Below are 22,434 nucleotides of genomic sequence, written 5' to 3' on the forward strand. Positions count from 1 at the left end.
CAGATTCTTGCAGAGATATTAACATTTGAGAAGGTATACATCCCTAATCCTCTTCTCTGACCGGTATCCGAAACACCCATACTGCCCCACCCTGTCCCCAGATTTTTTTCTTCAGCCTGTTATTTTATCCTCGCTTTCCTTGTAAGCTCTTCCTGGTAAAGTCTCCCTTGATTTACACCCTGGAGAGTGCACACACGTGGCCACATAACATCACGACAGGAAGGTGACCCACAACCTCTCAGCTCAGTTTTCTCTGCAGGGAATGACACATCCTTGGGCTATCGCTTTGCAAGTTAGAAGAATTGCCAAGCGGTACAGGATCTCTGCTCCATCTTGTCACTTACCTTCATTCATCAGATACTTCTGAGAAGGGTGAATCCTTCCAACCCAAACAGTGTCTAGACAGATGGACACTGCTGGGCCGAGGAAGACTTCCTTCCCTAGGCAGGAAATTCTTCAAGCGTGTGTTTAAAGCCTTGTTGTCTTCTGTGGGATTTCAGCATGAGCTTGGAGATAGAAGCATATGCAACTAGTTGATCTCTTAAATCAGAGGGTTTTGTATATGTATAAAGTACAAAAGTACACCTGTGCTTTCTGAGGAATTTCTAGTCTGGGCCAGATTGGCTGGATAGGGTCTACAAGTAGTATCAGCACCTCTCTGCCTAGCTGCACAGCATGCTTTCATAAATTTTATTTGTATCCAGTTGTTATCCATTTTCAGCTCATTTTTGTCTGGTTGGGATGTTCGTCTAGTTCGTCATTACTGTGACAGAGCATGTCTTACAGTTCCTCTAGCCAGAGCTCCACGGTGGTGTGGTTTGTGTGGGCTTGGAGCACTCTTTGAATCCTGCCTCGCTCACTTTCCTACTGTTGATGCTTCTCCTTTCCTGATTTCCATCGCCGTGGTAGTTTCTCATACACGCGCTCAGGCATCACTGGCTCTGCTCTGATATCAGAGTAGAAAGCAGACTCCGTAACTGCTATCTTCAATACCTTCTGTTTTAAAGACAGTAACTGCAAATAAAATCACAGAATCACAGAATTGTCTAGGTTGGAAGAGACCTCAAGATCATCGAGTCCAACCTCTGACCTAACACTAACTAGTCCTCCACTAAACCATTTCGCTAAGTTCTACATCTAAATGTCTTTTAAAGACCTCCAGGGATGGTGACTCCACCACTTCCCTGGGCAGCCCATTCCAATGCCTCACAACCCTCTCAGTAAAGAAGTTTTTCCTAATATCCAACCTAAAACACCCCTGGCGCAACTTTAGCCCGTTCCCTCTCGTCCTGTCACCAGGCACGTGGGAGAATAGACCAACCCCCACCTCTCTACAGCCTCCTTTAATGTACTTATACAGAGCGATAAGGTCGCCCCTGAGCCTCCTTTTCTCCAGGCTGAACAAGCCCAGCTCCCTCAGCCGCTCCTCGTAGGACTTGTTCTCCAGACCCCTCACCAGCTTCGTCGCCCTTCTCTGGACTCGCTCAAGTACCTCGACGTCCTTCTTGTAGCGAGGGGCCCAAAACTGAACACAGTACTTGAGGTACAGCCTCACCAGAGCTGAGTACAGGGGGACAGTCACTTCCCTAGACCTGCTGGCCACACTGCTTCTTATGCAAGCCAGGATGCTGTTGGCCTTCTTGGCCACCTGAGCACACTGCTGGCTATCAGCCGACTATCCACCAATACTCCCAGGTCCTTCTCTGCCTGGCAGCTCTCCAACCACTCATCTCCCAGCCTGTAGCTCTGCTTGGGGTTATTGCGCCCCAGGTGCAGGACCCGGCACTTGGCCTTGTTGAACTTCATACAGTTGACCTCAGCCCATTGGTGCAGCCTATCCAGATCCTCCTGCAGAGCCTTCTTACCCTCAAGCAGATCAACACATGCACCTAACTTGGTGTCTCTGTGAACTTCCTGAGGGTGCATTCGATCCCCTCATCCAGATCATCGATGAAGATATTAAAGAGGACCGGCCCCAGCACCGAGCCCTGGGGAATGCCACTAGTGACCGGCCTCCAGCTGGATTTGACTCCATTCACCACGACTCTTTGGGCCCGGCTATCCAGCCAGTTTTTAACCCAACGAAGCGTATGCCAGCCTGGACTATTAGAAGAGGGTAATAGTTAGAGGGGTGAACCAGGTTGGGAAGCTTTCTGGCAATGTCCCTGACCCTGGCCCCAGGGAGGCAGCAGACTTCCCTACGGGTAGGGTCAGGCCAACAAATAGGTCCCTCTGTTCCCCTGAGAAGGGAGTCACCCACAACAATCACCCTTCTTTCTGTCCTGGTGGAGACAGTCCTGAGGTGTGGAGTCGACTTCCTCGCCCTAGGCATCCTCCTGGGTAGACTTTCTACCTGTTCCTCAGCTACTGGTCTCTCAAGCTGCAGGGCCTCAAACCTGTTGCGTAAGGGCACCTGGGAAGGTGGGGCTGGTGGGGGGTGGCATCGCCTGCGGTGTCAAGCAGGGACCTGTTTCCATTCCTCCTCAACTCCTAGGTCCTCTGCCTCTGCCTGACAGCAACAGGGCAGGGGGTCCACCCCCATTTGGGATGTTTCACCCCAGTACCTGTCCTTCAGGCCTTGCAGAGAGTCGCTCCACAAGTCTATCTCCCGTTCACACTCCCTGATATCCCTCAACCTCTGGACCTCCTCCTTGAGTTCTGCCATGAGGCGGACCAGGTCATCCACCTGCTCACACCTCACGCACACAGTCTCTTTGCCCCCCGCAGGTGGTAGCAACAGGCTCAGGCACTCCCTGCACCCGGAGACCTGAACTGCCGCAGTTTTGAGCGGGCAGTCGGTCTGGGTGTGTACAGACTTCCTGGATTGCACGCTGTGCCTGGTGTACACCATTGCAGCTGAGCTAGCAGCAGACCGCCGTTAGAGGAGGTGTTCGTATGGGCAGGGGGGAGCGCTCTGCCCTGCCTGCTCGCCCTGCCTGTGCGAACTGCCGTGCCACGCCCTTCTAATGCGCCACGCCCTAACTGCCGCGCCACGCCCTAAAATAACATGTCACAGCCAACAAGAATTTTTTTACCCACAGCAATCCTTATAAGCAAGTTAAAGTAAGATCTTAGCTCATTGGAGTACGATTTGAAGCTTAGGAAAATGTCAGACGTTAAGCCTTTGTGCTCTTCTGTATAAAATAAGTCTGGGTCTGGTTTCCAAAAATGACATTAAATACAAATTAAATACATATTTCACTAGAAATGGGCCTTTTTATAACTCACAGAAGTTACAAGAACAAACTTTGGCCAGCTCTCAAATGTAGAAACCATAACAATAGCTGCGATGCATTTTTGGATGTAGGAATGGGACAGCTACATGGCATGAGTCATTTTATTATTTAGATCTATGCAATACAAATCCAGTAGCATAAATATTTTACAGTATGTATAATTTCTTGATTCATCTTCCATCTTTAGCTCTCATGAAGTCTACTAGCTTTGGCCTTTTAAGTTATTTACTACTAATCACACCGTAGAATAAACCAGACATAGGAATTTTGTAGTTCTCAATCCACATCAGTAAGCATTTATCAAACACTAGAAACAAACATTGCAAATTCCATTCATTTTCATACTGTTTGGCAATAGAAATGGCCTTCCCCGTGGTAAATTGGCACTGCCCATGGATTTGCTGGGTGCTCTAAGGGAAATTCTCTTACTGATGACAGCCCAAGTTTCCTGGTCAGGGATCTTAACAATCCAAACTTAAGCAAGGCCAAGAGCTGACTGTTCCCAGCAGGACTGGGGACAGGGAGGGACAGGGAGTGAGGGACAGCAGCTTCGAGGTGTACACAGGGGTGCAGAATGGGGTTATCGTGCACCAGGTGAGCAGGGCAGCTGTGGGCTGTGGCTTTTTCCTCCTCGCATCCCCGGTATGCAGGTCCGTCCTGCCGGACCTGGCTGCAAGCCCCTGGGAGAAGGGTTAGGTTGTTTCACAGTGTGACATGATGTCCTGAGAAGCTGTTGCAAATAACCGGGTATTACTTTGTTTGCATTGCGAGTGGTCTGGCAAGAGTGAGTTTGAGGAGGGATTTAAAAGAGAAGATGCAGTAAGCTGAGCAGAATTAGCAAAATATTTCCTTATGGAGAGGTGGCAGAAAATAAAGAGAAGAAAACATTGCTCTGGGAGGGCCTGAAAGGAGTATCAAAGATGTGTATATGAGAGCAGTACCGGAGTCTGAAGGGACGAGGAATGGGTTTTTAAAGTAAGGGCAAGGAGCAGATGTGCAGGTCAAAACATTGATCCTGAAGCCAGAGGGACCTAGGACGGCTCCCACCAGCTTTGGGTTGCTCCAAGAAGCCCAAACTTGACAAAGAAGTGTGAGGAGCTCCAGTTTTGAGGGATCCTTGAGTCAGACGACTTCAAAAGCAACGCTTTAGCAGGCTGTAGGGGTGGCTGAGTGCCAGGAGGGCAGGAGGGACGCTGCACTTGCAGCCCAGTGCAGATGACCAGGTCAGAGCTATCAGGAAAGTTGTAGAGAAAGAAATATCAGAGACTTGATGAATTTGGGGAGGACTGAAGGGGTAAGGAAATGAATGCACCAGAGGTCATGTGATGCTGAAGGCTTGTGTGGAAGGAGGAGCGGTGGCACTGCTGACATGGATAGGGCAGGAGGAAGGGGGTACAGAGGAAGGTGAGGATTGAGTCTGTCCTACTGCGAGCACTGCGCAGAGTCCAGTGCTACCCAGTGCCAGTTCGAGCGCTGCTCTTCATTCACTGATGCCACCTTGGTGGGGAGCCCCCAGGACACAGAGACCTCTGCAAGGACCAGCATAGCTGTGGGTGCTCTGCTGGGTAGGGAGGGAGGAGGACAGTACACAGGGATGTGGGCAGCTCCAGGGGCTGCTGCTGCAGCTGAGAGCATTGGTGAGAGTGACTGAGGGCTGCTGCTTCCCACTGCCTCCAGAGCAAGCTTTCTGCAGTGGTTGTTGGTTTCCGGCCATCAAGTTAAAGCACCAGCTCCAAAACCAGTCATAAATCTTTAAAATATATTACAGCTCTTACAAGGAAGCAACCCTGTGCTGCTCTTTCTAAATAATTCTAACTTATTTCCATAAAAATCATAACTTTACAGTAAAACATTAGGGTTCAGGCACACTTGTAAAGGAATTGGTCTCACCTAAACTGGTGTGCACAAAACCCATCTGCGAAGGAGCTACACCTTTTGCAACAGACATCCATTTTGTTTAATATGAGACAGGCACATCCGTATGCCAGCACCAGGCTTATAGGCTCCTGGTCAGACAGTATGTTGAGCACCCAGATACTCAAAAGTTAGGAAGACTCAAAAGAAAATAATGCAATGATTTCTAAGCAGTTCTTGATTCCGGGTTGGGTGAAGTAAGCTCTTTTACATTTAAATGCCATAAGCTGCTGGAGGAGTTTGAACTTCCCATTATGTTTGGAAGAGAGCTTTTGCTTTTTTCTGTACTTCATGTTACTCTCTTATTTACAGCTGGCTCTTGTCTTTTCTCTGCAAGACCTCTCGTTCATGAGCTGATCCTTTGCGTGAGGTGCACTGGATGATGCTGAGTCTTTCCTAAGCCGACCTGTTTCAAAAGTCCCAGACTGTGCTGTAAGCTCCTGCACCAAGCTGTAGCTGTGAAAAGTACACCAGATGTTCGTAAACCTTTTCAAGAGCTTCTCATCACTTTTTCCTGTTTTGCTACCATTTGTTGTAGAGTAGCATTTTATGGGTGCAGTGTTTATCAAGGTGGTTCATTTGTGATATGTTAATTAAAGTTGCTATTTGTGTTTGCCAGGATGATTTTGTGTAACAGGTTTTTGTTATAAAAAACGCTGACCTTTAAAGTCCGAAGGCCATATTTATGAATGACTCATCTGCCCTCAGAGAGGCTGAAGATTACAGTACACAAACAAAAGATGAAACATACTTCTCCCATGTAACTTTTTGAGAAAGCAGTATTTGCCTATGGCATTCACCAAGGGAGCTTTCCCTTTGTGTGCAGGATGAAAATGGGGCAGGCTACAATAAAAGGCATTGTTGGTCCCAGCATGCAAAGAATGATGATCCAAGAACCAAAATAATAGAAAAGTGTTGGGAGGGAATTTAGTTCACAAACATGTCAGGATAGCTTCAGGCTTACTCAAGTTTTGATTCAAGCTTCTCATTCTTCTTAAATTCTTTCCAGGCCAAAATGAATTAAATAGTTGCTAATCCTCAATCACGCAGTGTTTCACTGGGCTCAGTGGCTGAGGACGGCCTTGCGGGGCAGCGATTTCAGGCTCCGATTCCTCGGTGACAGCAGACCCCAGGGAATGGTGTAGTGTGTACTTTTGTGCCATGATTGGGATCTGTCCCTTCAAACTCCACCGCTAAGTTCTCTGCAGGAGAGGCCTTTGTGCTGTTAGTCCTGGAGAGCATCTGTCATGATGGTCGGCAATATGACAAAGTTTTGCACCCGATGTGTATAATGGGGTATAAGCTATCGCCTCTACAGAGCTTGTTTCCAGACTAGAATATCGCCTGACATCTGCACTTTGGAAGCATTGAAAATATGAGAGGAAAACCAGTCTTGCTGTGCCGTACCTAGACAGATAGTGCCATCCCCAGACTCAACTCAGATACATAAATGTATAAATTGTCTTTTTTTTTCTCTTGCTATCAGGATGTTGTCCAGTTGAAATGATAACTCTGTTAGCAGTGAAATAACAAGGATAACAGTAAAACCTTTCCACATAAGACTTTTTTCCCCCCTAAACTTCTTTTTAAAAATAATGTCTCCTAAAAAGTTCAGAACATGTCTTTTCCTCCTCTTCGTTATCCCTAGTGAAAACTCATAGGGTCTGATGCCAGGCAGGAATTTGCGGTAACAGCTCTGTGTAATAACTCTGTAATTTATGTCCTACGACCCTATCAAATATCACTACAAACCATGTTCACAGTGCTGCAAATTACACAGCATTCACCAGTGTGGGAGATGGCATGTTGCCTGTTGTGAGAGATGATCCCACACCTAGAAGTGACTGGCAGCTTTTATAAAATAGCCAGGCATCCCTTTTGTGCCTGGCTGGTGAAGGACAGATGGTCTTTTTCTTCTTCAAGGAGAATTCCCATCAGGCTTTATTTGCAATAGTTTTTGTGCATATGAATTATTTGTATTAAAGGAGAATGAATATAGTGTTTATTTGCAAACTAATGCATCTAGAATGAAGTGAAGTTATTAACTATTTCTTGTACCAAAAATAGTTCTGGTTGTTTGAGGTTTATTTTTTCTCTGACAATGGAGATAATTTTCATTATCTCTAAGGCACCCCAGTGTTTGTCTGGCAGCAGAAAGCCATTTATACCTGCCTCTAAGGCCTCACTGCCCTTCCAGAGGGTTGCAGCAGACACAGGATAAATGAGAAAAAAAAGGCATAGGATAAGTTAATATCCTTAAATGTTTGTAATGTTTGTAATAGTCAGCCTTCCTCCTCCTGGGAAGTTCATATGTAGATAGGAACGGCCCAAGGGGAAGGACTGATTCCCTCTTACCCTTTCTTTTCTCTCCTCACCTTTGATGTATCTGGTAGCTTATTTGTTCTTTAGTGAATATAGTTGAACCCTGTTCAGCTAATCTTGTGGATTAATAAAAATGATCTAGCCTCTGTGCAAACACAAGGTGATTTACACAGCACAATGGCTTGAGCATTGTGGTCTTGAGCTGTCAGGCTAAGTGGGGTGGTATTTTATCTTTGACTTTTTAGAGCTTTTAGAGCCGGTGCTCTTGGCTCCACAGGTACTTAATGGGTGTTCCCACTTTAGTTCCTAATAAAGTGATAATCATGATGATAAAAGAAGAGGCCTGAGCTTTTAGTGGCTTTTTTTTTCAGTGTGCTTTGCACAGCTTCACTAATTGCATTAGATTCAGATCTGAATTATTGAAGGCTGTTAAAAAAAAAAAAAAAAAAAAAAAAAAAAAAGAAAACATGTTTTGGTCAAGGCCAATTAGGAGGCGTTCCTGGAAACTGCTTGCACCACTCAAGTTCAGCTGTCCATTAGGTACTATTATTTATACGGTACAAAAATGTGCCAGGAAAATTAAAGAGATTATAAAGAATTTTTTGCTGTATAGTTCCTAACAAGAGAAGTAAAATCTGCTCTTTCCTGTTAGAATCCCAACCTGCCTTGGCTCACAAAGGCGGTATGAACAAAGCAATGCCAAAACACATAAAAGACAGGGCTTCGTTTCCAAGAGAACTACGCAGGTCCCTGGATGTTGCAACGACAGAGCTTGCCACTCGCCTTGAGTGCTCTGCGCGGTATGCACAGCTGATGCTGCACTGTCCTGGAAAGCTGCTCACCTGCTCACGTGGACGAGTGGGCAAAGGAGGCACCTGCAGGTGGTTTGCACGCACAGTCCCGCACACAGGTGCAGCCTCACTTTTAAGCCATCGTTTTATCTCCACACTGGTCTGTGCTGCTTTTTGCTGGCTGTAAGTGCTGCTCTGGGGGGTGTGCAGTGCAGAGCCCAGGTGGCGAGAGGGACGGCCAGAGACAATCCAAGGTAGTTTGGTGCAATAAAACAAGTGGCTGGTCAACGAGCAGGCAGGAAAGCAATTCTTCTCGGAAATTCAGTAAGAGGTGAAAAACAGTAAAAATGGAGTGGGAGTGGGAAGTGGATGCCTGGGTGGGCCTGGTGAAAATCCCGTGTGATGGCTGCCTGGCCTCTGCAGGGGGGCTGGAGGCAATCGTGAAGCATCCACTGGCCTCTGGGTGGACTGCTCACTGGTGGAGCCAGGTGCAAGCGAGGATGTATTTAGATAGATAGATAGATATTAAAGAAAAAAAATCAGTGCTAGCAACAGCAGTAGGTATGACTGTAACAGGCTTAATGAATGTGGCCCAAGGGATGTGTCAGGTAGAAGGAGATACGTGAAATTTCTTGTGTGTGTAATTAGGGCACTTGGCAGCTGGGTGAGCTTTAATTGCCATCCAACACTCCCGATCTTGCCAAAGAATGAAGAGAGCTATTGATTTCCATCTGGGCACACAATTTACTTCTTAGTGCTCACCAGCCGGATGTGTATCTTCAGTCTCTGTCACTGCTGTGTGCAAGCTAAAGCTGCTTTCATCTGCAGGTTTCAGGTGGGGGTTCAGCTGAATATGTGGATAGAATTGCAAGGAGTTAACTGTAAAACAGCCTTCCTAACCACACTACCAGTACACAATGTGCTGTCAGCTTTGGAGAATCTCCACGTCTCTAGGTCCTCAGATAAAGCATCTCATTGCTGTAGTGTCCAGTTGCTTCCCAATAATAAAACGGGTACAGAAAGATCCTGCCTCTCTCTAGTCAACAAGAGCAAGGCACTGTTTATTTTATGATGTGTGTTTGTTTATAAATGTGGTGTTACTGAGCAGAGGACTAGACAAAAGAAGTGGATTTTACATTTCACTTTGAAGACACTAATGCCCATAGTCAACATGAGCCCTTTTGTGGGTGACTTACAAATTTCATGGGCTGAATGCCACATTTTTGCCCTGTCGTTGACAGTTTCATTGTTCCAGGGGAGCACAGCTGGTGCAGGTCCTGATCTTGAAACAGAGACATGAGAAAACTCGTATGCAGGCACAAAGTGTAGCAATTTAACTTGGAAAAAAAATAAGGGGAATGTTACAGGAAAAGGTTGAGAAAGGAGCAGGAGGTAGAATTGCTTTTGCAAAGCTATTGAAAATATAGATTTGCTGTGATTTACAGTTCAATATGCAAATGGCATCATTATGCACAGTTTCAGATAACTAATCCAGCATTGTACGTGTAATGGAGATTGGTGTGCCTGTGCTGAGGGAATGTGCGGATGGCTTTCTGAAATTAAAAAAAAATAATAATAAAGGTTCAAATAATTAATTCCCTTCTGTTGAGGAACTGATAATTAGTAAAATGCTACATATTCAGCAGATACCCCTTACGCATATAAGGAATTCTGTTATATAGTGCCGCAGGCAATTTTGCTCTATACAGTAAAAATAAGCACGGTCAATAGTAAAAATTGTTAGATGTACCCAATTCTAGCAAAATGACTTGTACACCAAAAGGGAAGAAACAAATGCATAGATTTTCCTTTTGCCCATGTGTTCATCTGAAGTGACTTTACTGGAACAACTCTTCCCTGACAGCAATGATAAGGCAGAATCAGCCTCCAGATAGCTAAATACCAAGGAAGTGTGCCAAGGTTAAGTGATGGTTTAGAACTTACGATGAAAGCGGTACTCGACTTATACCTAAAAAGTAATCGTCTAAAAGTAATATTGTGTAATAAGGATTTTATGTTTTAATCTTTTTCTGACTTACCAGGAAAGAAATGCCTAACTTGGATTAGTATAGTCATTCACTGGTAATATCTCACTTTTTTGTGTGTGTTTGCCTTTGTTTAAGAAATATTTAATTTGAAGCAGTAGGGAAAAAATAATTCCCAAATTCAAACATTCTTGGAGACAGTGATTTATTTATGTTTGACTTTGATAACTAATCCCATTAAAATAGCCTGTAGTGGAAAGCAAACCATATACATGGACAAGATAGTGGAGATAAAAAAGGCAAGTTTTCGATCCATACTTGCCAACTTTAAAGTAAGAAAACGATGCATTTTCTGTTGGTTAGTTAGATCTTGAATTTCACCTTGTTCTATTGGAGTATTTTTAAATCATGATGTCACTGCTGCTTCACTTTCATGTATATATATCTGCCTTTCTAATCAGGAGATGACAGTATGCACAGCACAAGTCATCTGGTACCTCAGACAGCTGTTAGAATATAACAGATATTGATACATCTCCTTTGTTATTCAGTGTTGGATCATAGCCTCATTTTATACTCAGAGTAGTGCTACTGTTTGTAACAAAATACTTCCCACATGACACTGTCTTGTCATCTTCACTGTTTCTAGTGAGACTTTGAGAAATGACTCATGGTGTGGTGTGTCCTACTTAGGAGAGTTCAGATGTTGCTTTTACTGAAGCGCTTTCCCAGGCCTTTGCCTTTCAGGTCGTGAAAGAAGAGAACCCAGAAGTGTAAATGCTTAAAATAATTGGTTATTTTTAAAGATAGGTCTTTTTCTTGTAAAAAATAACTAAAAGAATACTTTTCCGTCTGCTATGAAAAAGATGTTTTAAATTGCTTTATACAGTTCCACTCCTGCTGTTTAATGCATCTGTGGAAGTGAGCAGATAATTATACTTCAGGTCTATATATCCTGTGAAACTACAACCATAATCATTAAATAATTATATTTTATTTAGATGCATAATAAAATTCCTTCCATTCCTACTTAATGTGGTCATTACCATATGGTATTTCTTCTCTGATCCTGAATGGATGAAGAATATGAGCATTTTGTGGTAGTAGTCTAGATATATTTATAGCAGTAAGGAGTAGAACTGGCAAAATACACCAAGTATACTTTTCTATTGCTGCTTTCAGAGAAATCAATATGAGAGCTATCTGCTTTCAGTGCTGCCTTTGTCTTTGCAGTTATGTTGTGAAAGGCATAACTGGTCCTCTCCACTTCATTTCACAAACCTTTCAAACAGAACAGAATTTATGTGGTCAGCAAAGCCATTGGCAAGCAGACTCAGTATGTGAACTGATCTCTTCTAGTTGTTTATTAAGACAACATTTATTCCTTTCAAATAACGTGGCTGGCAATGTTTGTATGTCTGCCTAAAATTTTAATGGTTGAATTTCTGTAAAATATTGAATTGCTATCAAGTGTAAAAGGATAGAGATTCTGAAATGTCAAGAGATCAGGCCAAAATGTGAGCATCAGTACAGAATATTTGCAGCATGTTAATTTACATGTCATCAGAAGTCCTCAGGACTTGGGGAAGAAAAAGAGTTGTAATCATCAGTTTCAAGACATCATTAAGAAAACGTGAATGAGATCTTTTACAGGCGTACCTGCTTGTTCTTTGGAATATGCTGAAGTGCAAATCTTCAGTCTGGGTTGCGCTGATCTGTGGGATAATTTGCGCGGACCCTACAAACCCATCTTCATGAAGGTCAATAACAACACAGCTACTCAGCAGTGCTCTGGTGGTAGACCGTGCGTACAAACTGCTCGCAGGACAGGCAAGCAGGAAACATTTAGTCAAGCGATGCGCATAAGGAGAAATGATCGTAGCAGTGAGTACAGTGAGATGGTTTCTGGTCTGGTTACTGCCTTTTGGAAAGAAGGTCTGGAAGTTCGGTAGGTGCTTCAGCTCAGCATTTCCTCAGAACCAGACATTAGGTGGTGTCAAGGATGCCTCAACTCCTGCTCATCTGTCAATTAATTGGCTTGAAGCCCGTGTTCCCAGCGCTGCGTCCAGACCCGGATGTGTGCAGTGGCACTGCTTGTCAGGGAACTTGTGTGCACTGGCAGTTATGTCCTTTTCTGAACTGCATCTTAACTGTTCTGTCTCTCCATTTTCAGCTGGCATATTAGAGGTATTCAGAAACCTCTAAATTAAGTGATAAAGAACAGCACAAATCAAAATGGAACAAACTGATTATCTTGTATCTCATCAGATCTTCCAACCAGTGTCACTCCCCTGTTTACTACCTGCTTCCCATGGAGGCACTACAGATTGTGCTGGTTTGGAGGGGCAAACAGCTATTGAATATTTCTCTTTGAAGAAGAAAAGATTCTTTTATGTCTATTCTATGACAGATTACAGCAATGCTTATTGCCACAAGCCTGGATACATTAATACTGAAGCTAATCTGTGCATCTTTTCATGTTTTGTAGCTTAACTCTGACACTTAAGACAGTATATTAACAAATTCTTTTTAAAAAGCATATTGGAAATCTTCTACCTTCTCAGTTTAATTTGTGATGCATTAACCTGTTTGTCTCTAACACTAATCTTAGTGCCAAAGGAGCTGGCAAAAGACCTGCTTGTCCTTTGCAGGCATGCCAGAGAAACCACAAAGTTGTTGACTTATGTGAATACATTTATATATATGGATGTATATATAGGTGTGTCTGTTTACATATGTACATACCCCCATATTTTCTTTCTTGAGGATACAAAAGCTAATTCCACTTTACCACGTTCATGTGAATGTACAGTTTTGTAGTTACATTTGCAGGTTATTGACCAAATCAACACCAAAAATGTACCAAGCATTTACAAACCAAGGTAAAAGATGCCAACATGACAAGAAAGGCTGGGAATTCATTCTCAGGCAGCTGGCCACTAGAAGGAATAAGAAATACAAACTAAGAAAAGCAAGAAATGCTACAGCCAAATGTCATTGCATCTTACTGCTGAGCTTGCGAGGGCTTTTCAGGCAATGAAATGGAAGGACAGCTTGCCACACCTGCAGGGTGCTGCCAACTGGTCAGCTGTCTCCATAGAAAAGGCAAACGGAGACTTAGGGTAAACATTAAAAAGCAACTCAAGTCACTTTGTAAAGGGCTTGGGTCCTTTAGAAAATATTAACCTGGATCAATCAGCATTTCTAGGCTCTTGGTTTTTTAGGGATTAGAGATGTATTTTTGCTGGAGGACTGACGGAAAGAAAACACAGCATGTGCATCACCCCTGTCATATAGTTGCTTCCCTATTTCAGCAGCTGTGACTTACCAAAGAGTTCATCCCACACTTACCTCTGGCAGCCTTTTTGCGCTGCCCTTCCCTGCCCATGGGGGCACCTGCAGTGCTGCCTGGGCAGCCACCCCACAGCAGGCATTTTGGGATCTGTGAGACCCATTGAAAATTAGCTGCGTAAGGGCGAATGGCATGAGCCATCCCTCTTTCTACTACTGGAGCTGATATTCCTTTGCTAAGCTGATAAAATAGCATACTTTATTAAAAATGCCATCTGATACCAGGAAAAAGTCTTATTGTCTAGTTTTCCCAGGGTAGCCACAATGGGAACAAATTGCAAAGCACTTGTCCTAGCCCTGTCTCCTCTTTCTTTCCTGGCTGGCGTAGTATTTCTGGCATATTGCTGGGAAGTATATCCATCAGGGAAACAAATGGTGTCTTTCTATTCCTTTCTGTAAGAGAGATGTCAAATATTGTAATTCTGCATAAATCCCCACAGATTACTAGTCTTGCTTTTTAGTCCTGGTCATCTGAAACTGTGGTACCTAACCCAGCCTTTTTTATTATTCTTATTAATTGAACAAGAGACTTTCCTCCTACAGAGGAAGAATGGCAGAAGTGCATGTAGATGGTGCAGGTGAGGAAACATGAGCATGGCACATGAACAGAATTGAGCAGCTCCCTCCCGAATGATCTGTTTGCTCAGCTGAGTAGCCGATCCTGGTGGTACCAGTGCAACCTATTGTAACGAAACCCGTGGGAAGGCTGTAAATGCTAAGAATGCCCTGAGCCTCCGAGTTTTGTCCAGGCTCTTTGGTGCCATGTGTCCTGGCAACAATGCTGCCAAAGCTGACTTTTAAAGAATCACCCTTTGACAGCATTGTCCCCCAACAACTGCTTAGCTGTCAGCTCAGGGAAATTCCTCCTTCTCCAGAGTATGCAAAATGCCAGCTGAGAACAGGCGCGCTTCATTAGCCCATACCAGACAAAATAAATATTGTGTTTGTCCTGAACCAGCTATATATAGAATTAATCTGACCGTAGTAGGGCTGTGAGATAGCTCGGGTTCAGCTCAGGCGAGGGAAAATGCTGCTCCTGCACACTGGCAGATGCACTGCTGCTTTACACCACCCAGAGACATTGGTACCTCTTCCAAGAGCAGCCTGTTACACTGAGAGCTAAGTCTGTTCAGCATTTGGAACACATGAACGGCTCTGGAGGTTGTCCATGTGCTGGGGCAAAGTTAAGGGAGGTGACATGTTGCCTCAGGCGCCCGGCCACTTAGTACAAAGACTGTTCAGTGGACTCATGGTGTTGTTTTGCACTATAGTACTAGAGCCGAAGTTGAAAGTTAGTCATCTAGGTGAAAAGCCCTTTCCATGACTTTTCATGTATCCAGAGGATGATTAAAATACCATTTTCTCTTTTATGGCTGTAAGACCCAATCCTGTACCTTTGCTAAGAGAATGAAAGACCCTTGGGTCATAACGGGAGCTTTTCCTGCAAAGTGTCTGCCTCTGTTCATAATGGCATTTGGCTGGGCAGTAGATGCACGGGTCCTGTACTGAGGTGAGGAATCCCTTAAACATGTACTCCTTTTAAAAAGTGAAGCTCGGCGTCTCTCCATCTCTCTGGTACAGCTTCAACCACCACAGTGGGAAGTGCTGGTGACTGAGGGGCTCGGTGGCCTTCTAGTCCTGGGTCTTCATTGTCTTGAGTTTGAGGTGGCATTCAGTTACAGTGTGAGAGATGGTCATTAAGGCTGTAGACCCAGAGGTGTCTTTGCAGCCTTCTGGCACATCCGAGCAATCAGCCCAAATCCAAATTCTTTGTTGTCATTGTCCCACAAACTGTTCAACAGCAGTGAAAAAAAGTATCAGTCATTTCCAGTGTAAAAGTGATAAGAGAAGCCCTGGACTGGAAAAGACCTCCTCTCATCCATCCTTCTTCCCCAGCTCAAGCTTTCTGCTCCTGACAGATATATTTTTAACTTCTTAAGAACAGCTGGTATGGCAGCTGCACAGTGTTCCCAGGCAATCTTTTCCTCTGCTCCTTATTGTTAGAAAGTTTTCCCTACTTTTTCTTGCAGTAATCTCAGTCCCATGCTTGTCTCCAACCTTGTGGGTAAGGACAAATTATTCCCGTCGTCTTTGCAGCAGCTTTTCACAGAGCTGCAGCCTGTTCTCAAGTTACAGCTGTAAAAAACTCTTATTGATATGCTGCTGATGATTTTGTCAAATGGATGAAATTTTTCTCTGTTTATTGATGACTTTTCTGTCATAACTTTTAAGCCATATCTTCATTCTCGATATCTAGTGCTTTCTCCTGCAAGTGAATGCACTGCTCACATGTGCTTCCTCAAGTGCATTTTGCAAGGCAATTTTCTTTTCACTGTCACTGCCAGCAGATGAGACTGTGTAGTGTCAGTCAAAAAAAAAAAAATCACATTTTTTTCTATATTTTCTGTATAGTGTTTTCTCCTTTCTACATGCAGCTTTCTATGATAGTGCTTGAGTGATCTGCATTATGTCTTATGCTACCAGCACGGTTTTCTCCTTTTGCCTGAATTCCATAAGGTGACACAGCTTTTTTCTTGCTGGGAGGCAGCTTTGTTCTTTAACAGCACTTGCTCCAGCAGGACAAAATTACCAGGAAAATACTGGCTATACAGCAAGGCAGACGAGAAATACTGTGTAGATGACTGTAGCTGACCCACTTTGTATTATTGCCTATGATGAATTTTAACGTAACTCCTGCAGGACTATGTGAATACATTCCATTATGTAACGCTAATTTGTGTGCAAACTGATATTTTGTTAATCTTATTACAAATATGCACAATCTTGCTCTGACTGCATCTGTTCCTAGATTGCTGCTGATGCCTTTCTGTTCAACATAAATAATAGAATGATCGCAATCAGCAAACAGTTTGTCATTTGTATGTACACTGCACCCTTTATAAATTGGTGGAGCCAGACAGGGCTTTGTCTTTCTACTGCCGTAATTATTTCTGTAACCTTGTCTAAATAGGTAATGTTTTATGTTTCCAAAACACGTTGCATTCTTTGCATGCTGCTGCCTGTAAAGAGATTATCTTTCCTGCAGCCCCGTCCCCCACAAGAGGAAGGCACCCAGCGGTGCTGGCTGTGATGCTAGGCCAGCTCCCACGAGCCACCTGGGGACAGCCCAGTCAGTGGCAATGCCTCCGGGGCAAACCGCACTGTCCCGTCATTTAATATGCAGCCAAGATGACTGCACAGCATCTCTCACTGAGATCTAAAAATTGTCAGAGCATATAAATTCACAAGGTATTTATGAAAGTCAAAAAATCTGTATTGACTGGAACTCTCCGATTGAATGGCTGTAGAACCAAGTCTTTTCAATACTTTTTCAGGTAGGAACTCTGGCAATTTTTTAAATTGTGGAAAGATAGTAGTGTTTTTTCTTCTGGCTAAAAGTCATGCTAACAAAAATAAATAAATAAATAAATAAATAAATAAAGACTGTCAATGGCCAAATCCTGAATCTGTAAGGTGTAAAAATCAGCCTTAATGATTGTGGGAGGAGCACACATTATATATACTCTGTGAGCTATTGAATCCTGTATACCAGAAATGGTATAGTACCATTTGTAGTTGTTTTTCAATAATTTAAATTGTCCTAAACGATAGCAGCTCAATTGCCTGACCGTTTGTTTAAGGAGAATGATGTTTGCACATTACTCAGTGAATCACAGTTATTCAAATAACTGTGCCTATGCACGTTAAATAAAGGCAGCTGATAGGGGGTATTTGGAGAATGTGTGAAAAATGTGGATGAAAATCTAGTCAGCTGCCATTTTAGAAACACTCTTTGATATTTCCTTCATGTTACTCATTAATCGTATCCCAAAAAGCTGAAATGTGCTTGTGTCCGCGATAGCACAACCAAGGCAGCTGCTCTGAGCACCAAAAGGGAGCATGGAGCCGTGTGCTGGGGGAGTTCAGTGATCAGAGGGGCAACCGAAACAGCCTCGCCAGGAAAAGAACAGCTGGAAGGGAAATTTATGTTCCTCCTCACTTCCCATCTGCTCTGATGAGGAGAGGCTTTGAGGTACCCGGGAGGGTGTCTCCCTTGATGCAAGGTCTGGCGCGGAGCCGAATTCGCTCCCTGGGAGCCAGAGGTGTGCAGCTGGAAGGACCGGAGAGGGCTGGGCCTCTTCCAGGGTGACCTCCTGTCAGGATGAAGCCTGGGGAAAATCCAACATGGGGAAGGGCTTCTTTTTAGGGGAAATGATGGAAGCTCCTCATTGTTTCAGTCTCCAAGGCAGAATTGGAGCAGAACTCTGGTTTCCCTACCACCCTGCAGAGGTGGAAACTTTGGTACCTTAAAGGAAGGGAAGAAGGTGGACAAGCTGTCCCAACAAATGGTCCTACAGAAAGGCATGAAGAGTGATTTGGGATTGCCTGGTTTTATTTGCTCTGGATTGTATCTGGAACTGCCTTCCTTCATGGCAGATTCTCCGTTTGGCTTTACGGATCCATCTCCCAGCCATCCGCCCAGTCCCAGGGAAACAACAAAGGGGGAGTGTGCTGACAGCACCCTGCTTGGGCATGACAGAGCAGCAAGTGGCCTCTCCGTGCTGAGCCTGTCTGAACGCGGAGGTGTGGGGAGATGCCGGAGATGCTGGGAGATGTTTGGGTACTGGTGGTGGTTGTCAGAGCACTGCACGCCTGGAGGCTGGGTCACAGGATGACCGTGTACCCCAGCAGCTCCCAGAACGGTGAGGAGCAGTCAGTGGGCGCCTTGTGCCTGACGTGAACAAACTGAGGGGCACTCGGGCTGAGATGCCGGCCGTGGTGAGGGGCAGAGCTCGAGGTCCCTCTCCCACACGCCGGGCATCGCCCAGCCGGCCTTGGGGGCTGCCGGCCCGGCACGGACCCCGCAGCGGGCGGGAGGGCTCGGGGCCGCGCGGCGGGGCCGGACCCGACCCCAGCCCCGGCCGTTGCGGGGCCGCCTCACGTCGAGGCGCGGCCTCGCCCCCAGCCCCAGCCGGGCCGGGCGGGTCCCATCCCAGGTAAGCGGCTCCCGGCGGGGGGCGGCCAATGGCGGGGCGCGGCCGCCGCCGCCAGCCAATGGCAGCGCGCTCGGCGGCGGCCCCGTGGCGCCGTGCCCGGTGGGCAGCCAATGGGGCGCGGCCGGGCCGCGGGCGGCGCTTTATCAGCGCCAGGGCCGGCGGCGGCGCGGAGCCGGTCGCGGCGGTGCTGGTGGTCCCGGTGCGCGTCCCCGCGCCGCGGCCGCGCGCAGCATGGCCGGGCTGGGCGGCGGCCCCGGCGCCTTCGGGCGCTGCACGCACGCCGTGGTGCGGGCGCTGCCCGAGTCGCTGTGCCGCCAGGCGCTGCGCAGCGCCGCCGGCCCCGAGGTGGACTTCGCCCGCGCCGAGCGGGAGCACCAGCTGTACGTGGGCGTGCTGCGGGGCAAGCTGGGGCTGCGGGTGCTCGAGCTGCCGGCGGACGAGAGCCTGCCCGACTGCGTCTTCGTGGAGGACGCGGCCGTGGTGTGCGAGGAGACGGCGCTGCTCACCCGCCCGGGCGCACCCAGCCGCAGGAAGGAGGTAGGGGCCGGCACCGCCTGCGCGACCCCCGGCCCCGGCCCGCAGGTGCTCGGTGCCGCCGGGCTCGGCCCTTCCCTTCCCTGCAGCCGCCGCCCGGGGGTCGCTGCCGCAGCGCGGCTCAGCCCCGGCCCCGCGGCAGCCGAGCGCGGCGCTTCGCGGAGCTGCCGCCCGTGGTCTCGGTGTCGGGCGCGGCGGGGTGGGCACGGCAGTGCGGGGGGCGGGCGGGGGCTGCAGCCGGGCTCCGGGTGCTCGTGGGGCGCCTGCCGGGCGCGGTCCGGGCGGGTGGCCGAGTGCTGCCCGGCTGCTGCATCCTCAGGGGCTGAGGGACCTCTCGTACCCAGCCCGGAGCTGCAGGGCTGTCCGGCTGGCCCCTTGCCTTCCCGCAGGTGTGTCCCAGTGCAGCCATCTCTCATCTCGCAGTGGCCGTCTTCCCCGTGGGCAGGACTCGCCCCGTGATCCGTGGGCACCTGCAGCCTGTTGCTGCCCGGGATCAGTGTGTGACCCTGGGCTGGCTGGCAAGTACAGCGGGGAGTGGTCTACGTGGCCTTAGCATGCTTGGTATGGGTATGGTGCCCTCGTTCTAGCAATAAGGCTTGCTTGAGTGTTGTCCTCCAGTGAGTCCTGGATGTCTCGAAGCTCTTGCACACATGTACCTCCATGAGCGCGCACACGTGTACGTGCTGCTTCAAGTGCATCCCAGCCCTCTTGGAGCCAACAGCACCAGCGTGAAGCTTCCAGCAGTGGATGTTGCTCAGCGGGAGCCCAGCTGAGCCTTCTGAGGCCCTATCCCATGAGTCACTGGTGTGTGTTGCCATGTGCGCTCCAGCGGCCTGCAGGAGAAACGCCACTGTCACTGGCTGGGCTTCGCAAGTAGACAGGAGTCTGCGTGTGGAGGTGGGGGTCAGCTCTGGGTGGGTGTGCTTAGAAGGAGCCTGGAAAGCAAGGGGTGGTGGTGTATGTTACCCAGCTGGTGGCAATTGGTGGCACTGGCAGGAGGTGGGAGACTCCAGTTGCCACCAGCTGAAAGTGAGAGGTGGTATTTCATTGTCTACTTTGAGGTCTCAGGTTATGCCAATGCACAGTGAGCATGAAGAGATGAGATATGGCAGCAGAACTGAATGCGATAGTGGCTGTAACTGTTTGCTCTGCTATTTGAGGTGCCATAAGGAAACTGAAAAGCATGAAACAAGGAAGCAAAGGATGTGGGATACTTCTTTGTTTAAAAAATCCCAAGTTATGTTTTCTTCTTTATTCCTTCCTCTTTGTTCTCCTCCCTTCAGTGTTGCTAGCTATTCTGGTTCCATGAAGGCAGTGCACAAAGATGCATAACCTGAGGCTGCAGGGCTAATGAGGGGTAGTCAGTGATGCTTGAGGCTGCTTGGCCTTTGAGTGAAGTAGTGTTGAGTGCAAGTACCTGATGGCATTAGCCCTCTCCTGACGGTTAAAAGCAGCGAATTAAGTTCCATGAGTTCTATCCTGCTTATTATAAGAATCAGTCAAGTAAAAGAATCAGTCAGGTAAAACAGTCTGTTTTCTACCTCATTAACAAAAAACAAGACATGGCATTTACTTATGTAATTCTAAATATGTTAAATTGTTTTAAATCATAATTAGAAGATGCTCCCCAGCATCCACAAAATAATTAAAAAGGATTGTGCTGGAGAGGATGCATATGGTAACAATTTATCATTGAATTATGTAGTGTATTGTCAGTTTGAGGGTAATACAAAACTTGTTCTGTTTATATTCCTTTTTGCTGGGCTAGATCTCCTATTGATCAGCACCAACTACTTTGCATGAAGTCATAACTCAGCCATGATTTGAAATAAAGCCTGAACAGGGTAAACTCTTAGCAGAAGCAGCAGAGCAGATTTACTTCTTTCCTTGGATGGCTTGTCCAGGCGCTATCACAAATCAATGTAAGAGGAAGCTTTGAAGCACAACTTGAAACTTACTAGTTTCCTTGATTGAAGGGGCAATCACTCCCATGAGCTTTCTATGAATTAAAAAACAAACTATAAATATCCTTCAGCTCCTCAGCACCTATGTGGATGTTATTCAGAGCATGAAGCCAGGCTGTTCACTTGTGTGGCAGGAGGGCAGGAGACAACAGGCTCAGTGGAAGCAGTACATTTTAATGGGGTGTAAGGAGGCTGCTCACAGTGAGGGTGGCCGGGCAGTGAAATGGGGGCCTGGAGAAGCTGTGCAGTTGTCTGTGGAGGCTTTCAAGACCTGACTGGATAAAGCCCTGCATGACCCGATCTGTTCTCATAGCTGGCCCTATTTTGAGAGGGAGGATGGACTAGGAACCTCCTGAGGTCTCTTCTGACTTGAATTACTCTGGGCATGAAGCCTGTTGTAGGTTGAGGTACTTGGAGATGGGCATTGTCAGTTAATGGTCATGAAATTTGCCTGCCCAGGACATGAACAGTCACCAGATCTGGGTGGCTCCATGTCTGATGGATCCACTGCCAAAGTCAGAAGGACGAGGCCCTGTGAAATCACTTTTCTCATGCTTTCTGGAGGACTTAGCTCCTAGCCCAGCTGGCCTGTCCAGCCCGGCACAAACATGACTGGGGCTCGTACCGTCAGTGGGCAGCGGAGGGAAGGCAGTGGCTGCGGTCCACGTGCGGTAGGGGTTTCTCACAGTGCAGTCCTGCTCGCTTTATGTAACAGAGGCGTAGCCCCATGAGCACTGCAGCAGTGCGGCTGGCGCTCGGCTTAACCCAGTTAACGCGAGGGCCGTGCGCTGAGCACGCGCTGCGGCCCTGCCTCCCGTGAGGCTGGGAGTTGCTGCAGCCAGGCACGGCCTGCTGGTCTCAGCCCTGACCTGCGGGGCTGCTGGACACCACTTCTGGGGAGTGTTAGCAGAGGAGGGCTCGTGTCCAGGCAGCTTGCCAGGAGGCCTGTGGTGGGCCAGGCTCTGAAGCCCCATCAGGACAAGGGGAAGATGAAGGGCCTGGGGGCTGCTGTGGTACAGCCTGGCTGGGCACAGCTGGAGCAGTGCACGGAGCCGCTCAGCCCTCCCGCCTGGCAGGCGGCTCATCAGGACACACCATCCCTGTCCTCCCCCACTTCATGTTACTGAAAACCATAATGCAATATTTAAGAACTGTTGCGGAGTGTTCTTTTGCTGACTAGACTCCTTATTAAGAAGGCTTGTTATCAATTACTGCAATGCTGTGTGTAGCAGGCACGCTTCTGCAGCAGTCTTTAATAGCACAGACTGAGCTTCCAGGCTGTACAGAGACTGGTGGTTCCCCTTCCAGCACCATTGGACTCTTTACTGGTTTTCTGCCTG

General features: G+C 47.1%; 1 protein-coding gene across 1 annotated transcript in view; it reads left to right on the forward strand.

The window, feature by feature from the left end:
* Positions 1–18,768: 18,768 nt before the first annotated feature.
* The window catches only part of DDAH1 (dimethylarginine dimethylaminohydrolase 1), a 54,108-nt gene continuing 50,442 nt past the window's right edge, over positions 18,769–22,434 (forward strand). The window contains exon 1 of the mRNA XM_084527644.1: positions 18,769–19,133. Coding sequence (XP_084383770.1) covers positions 18,828–19,133 — 306 coding nt within the window. The 5' untranslated portion in view covers positions 18,769–18,827. The remainder of the gene's footprint in view (positions 19,134–22,434) is intronic.

This window comes from Aythya ferina (assembly GCF_964211825.1).
Source record: "Aythya ferina genome assembly, chromosome: 8".
Taxonomy (NCBI): Eukaryota; Metazoa; Chordata; class Aves; order Anseriformes; family Anatidae; genus Aythya; species Aythya ferina.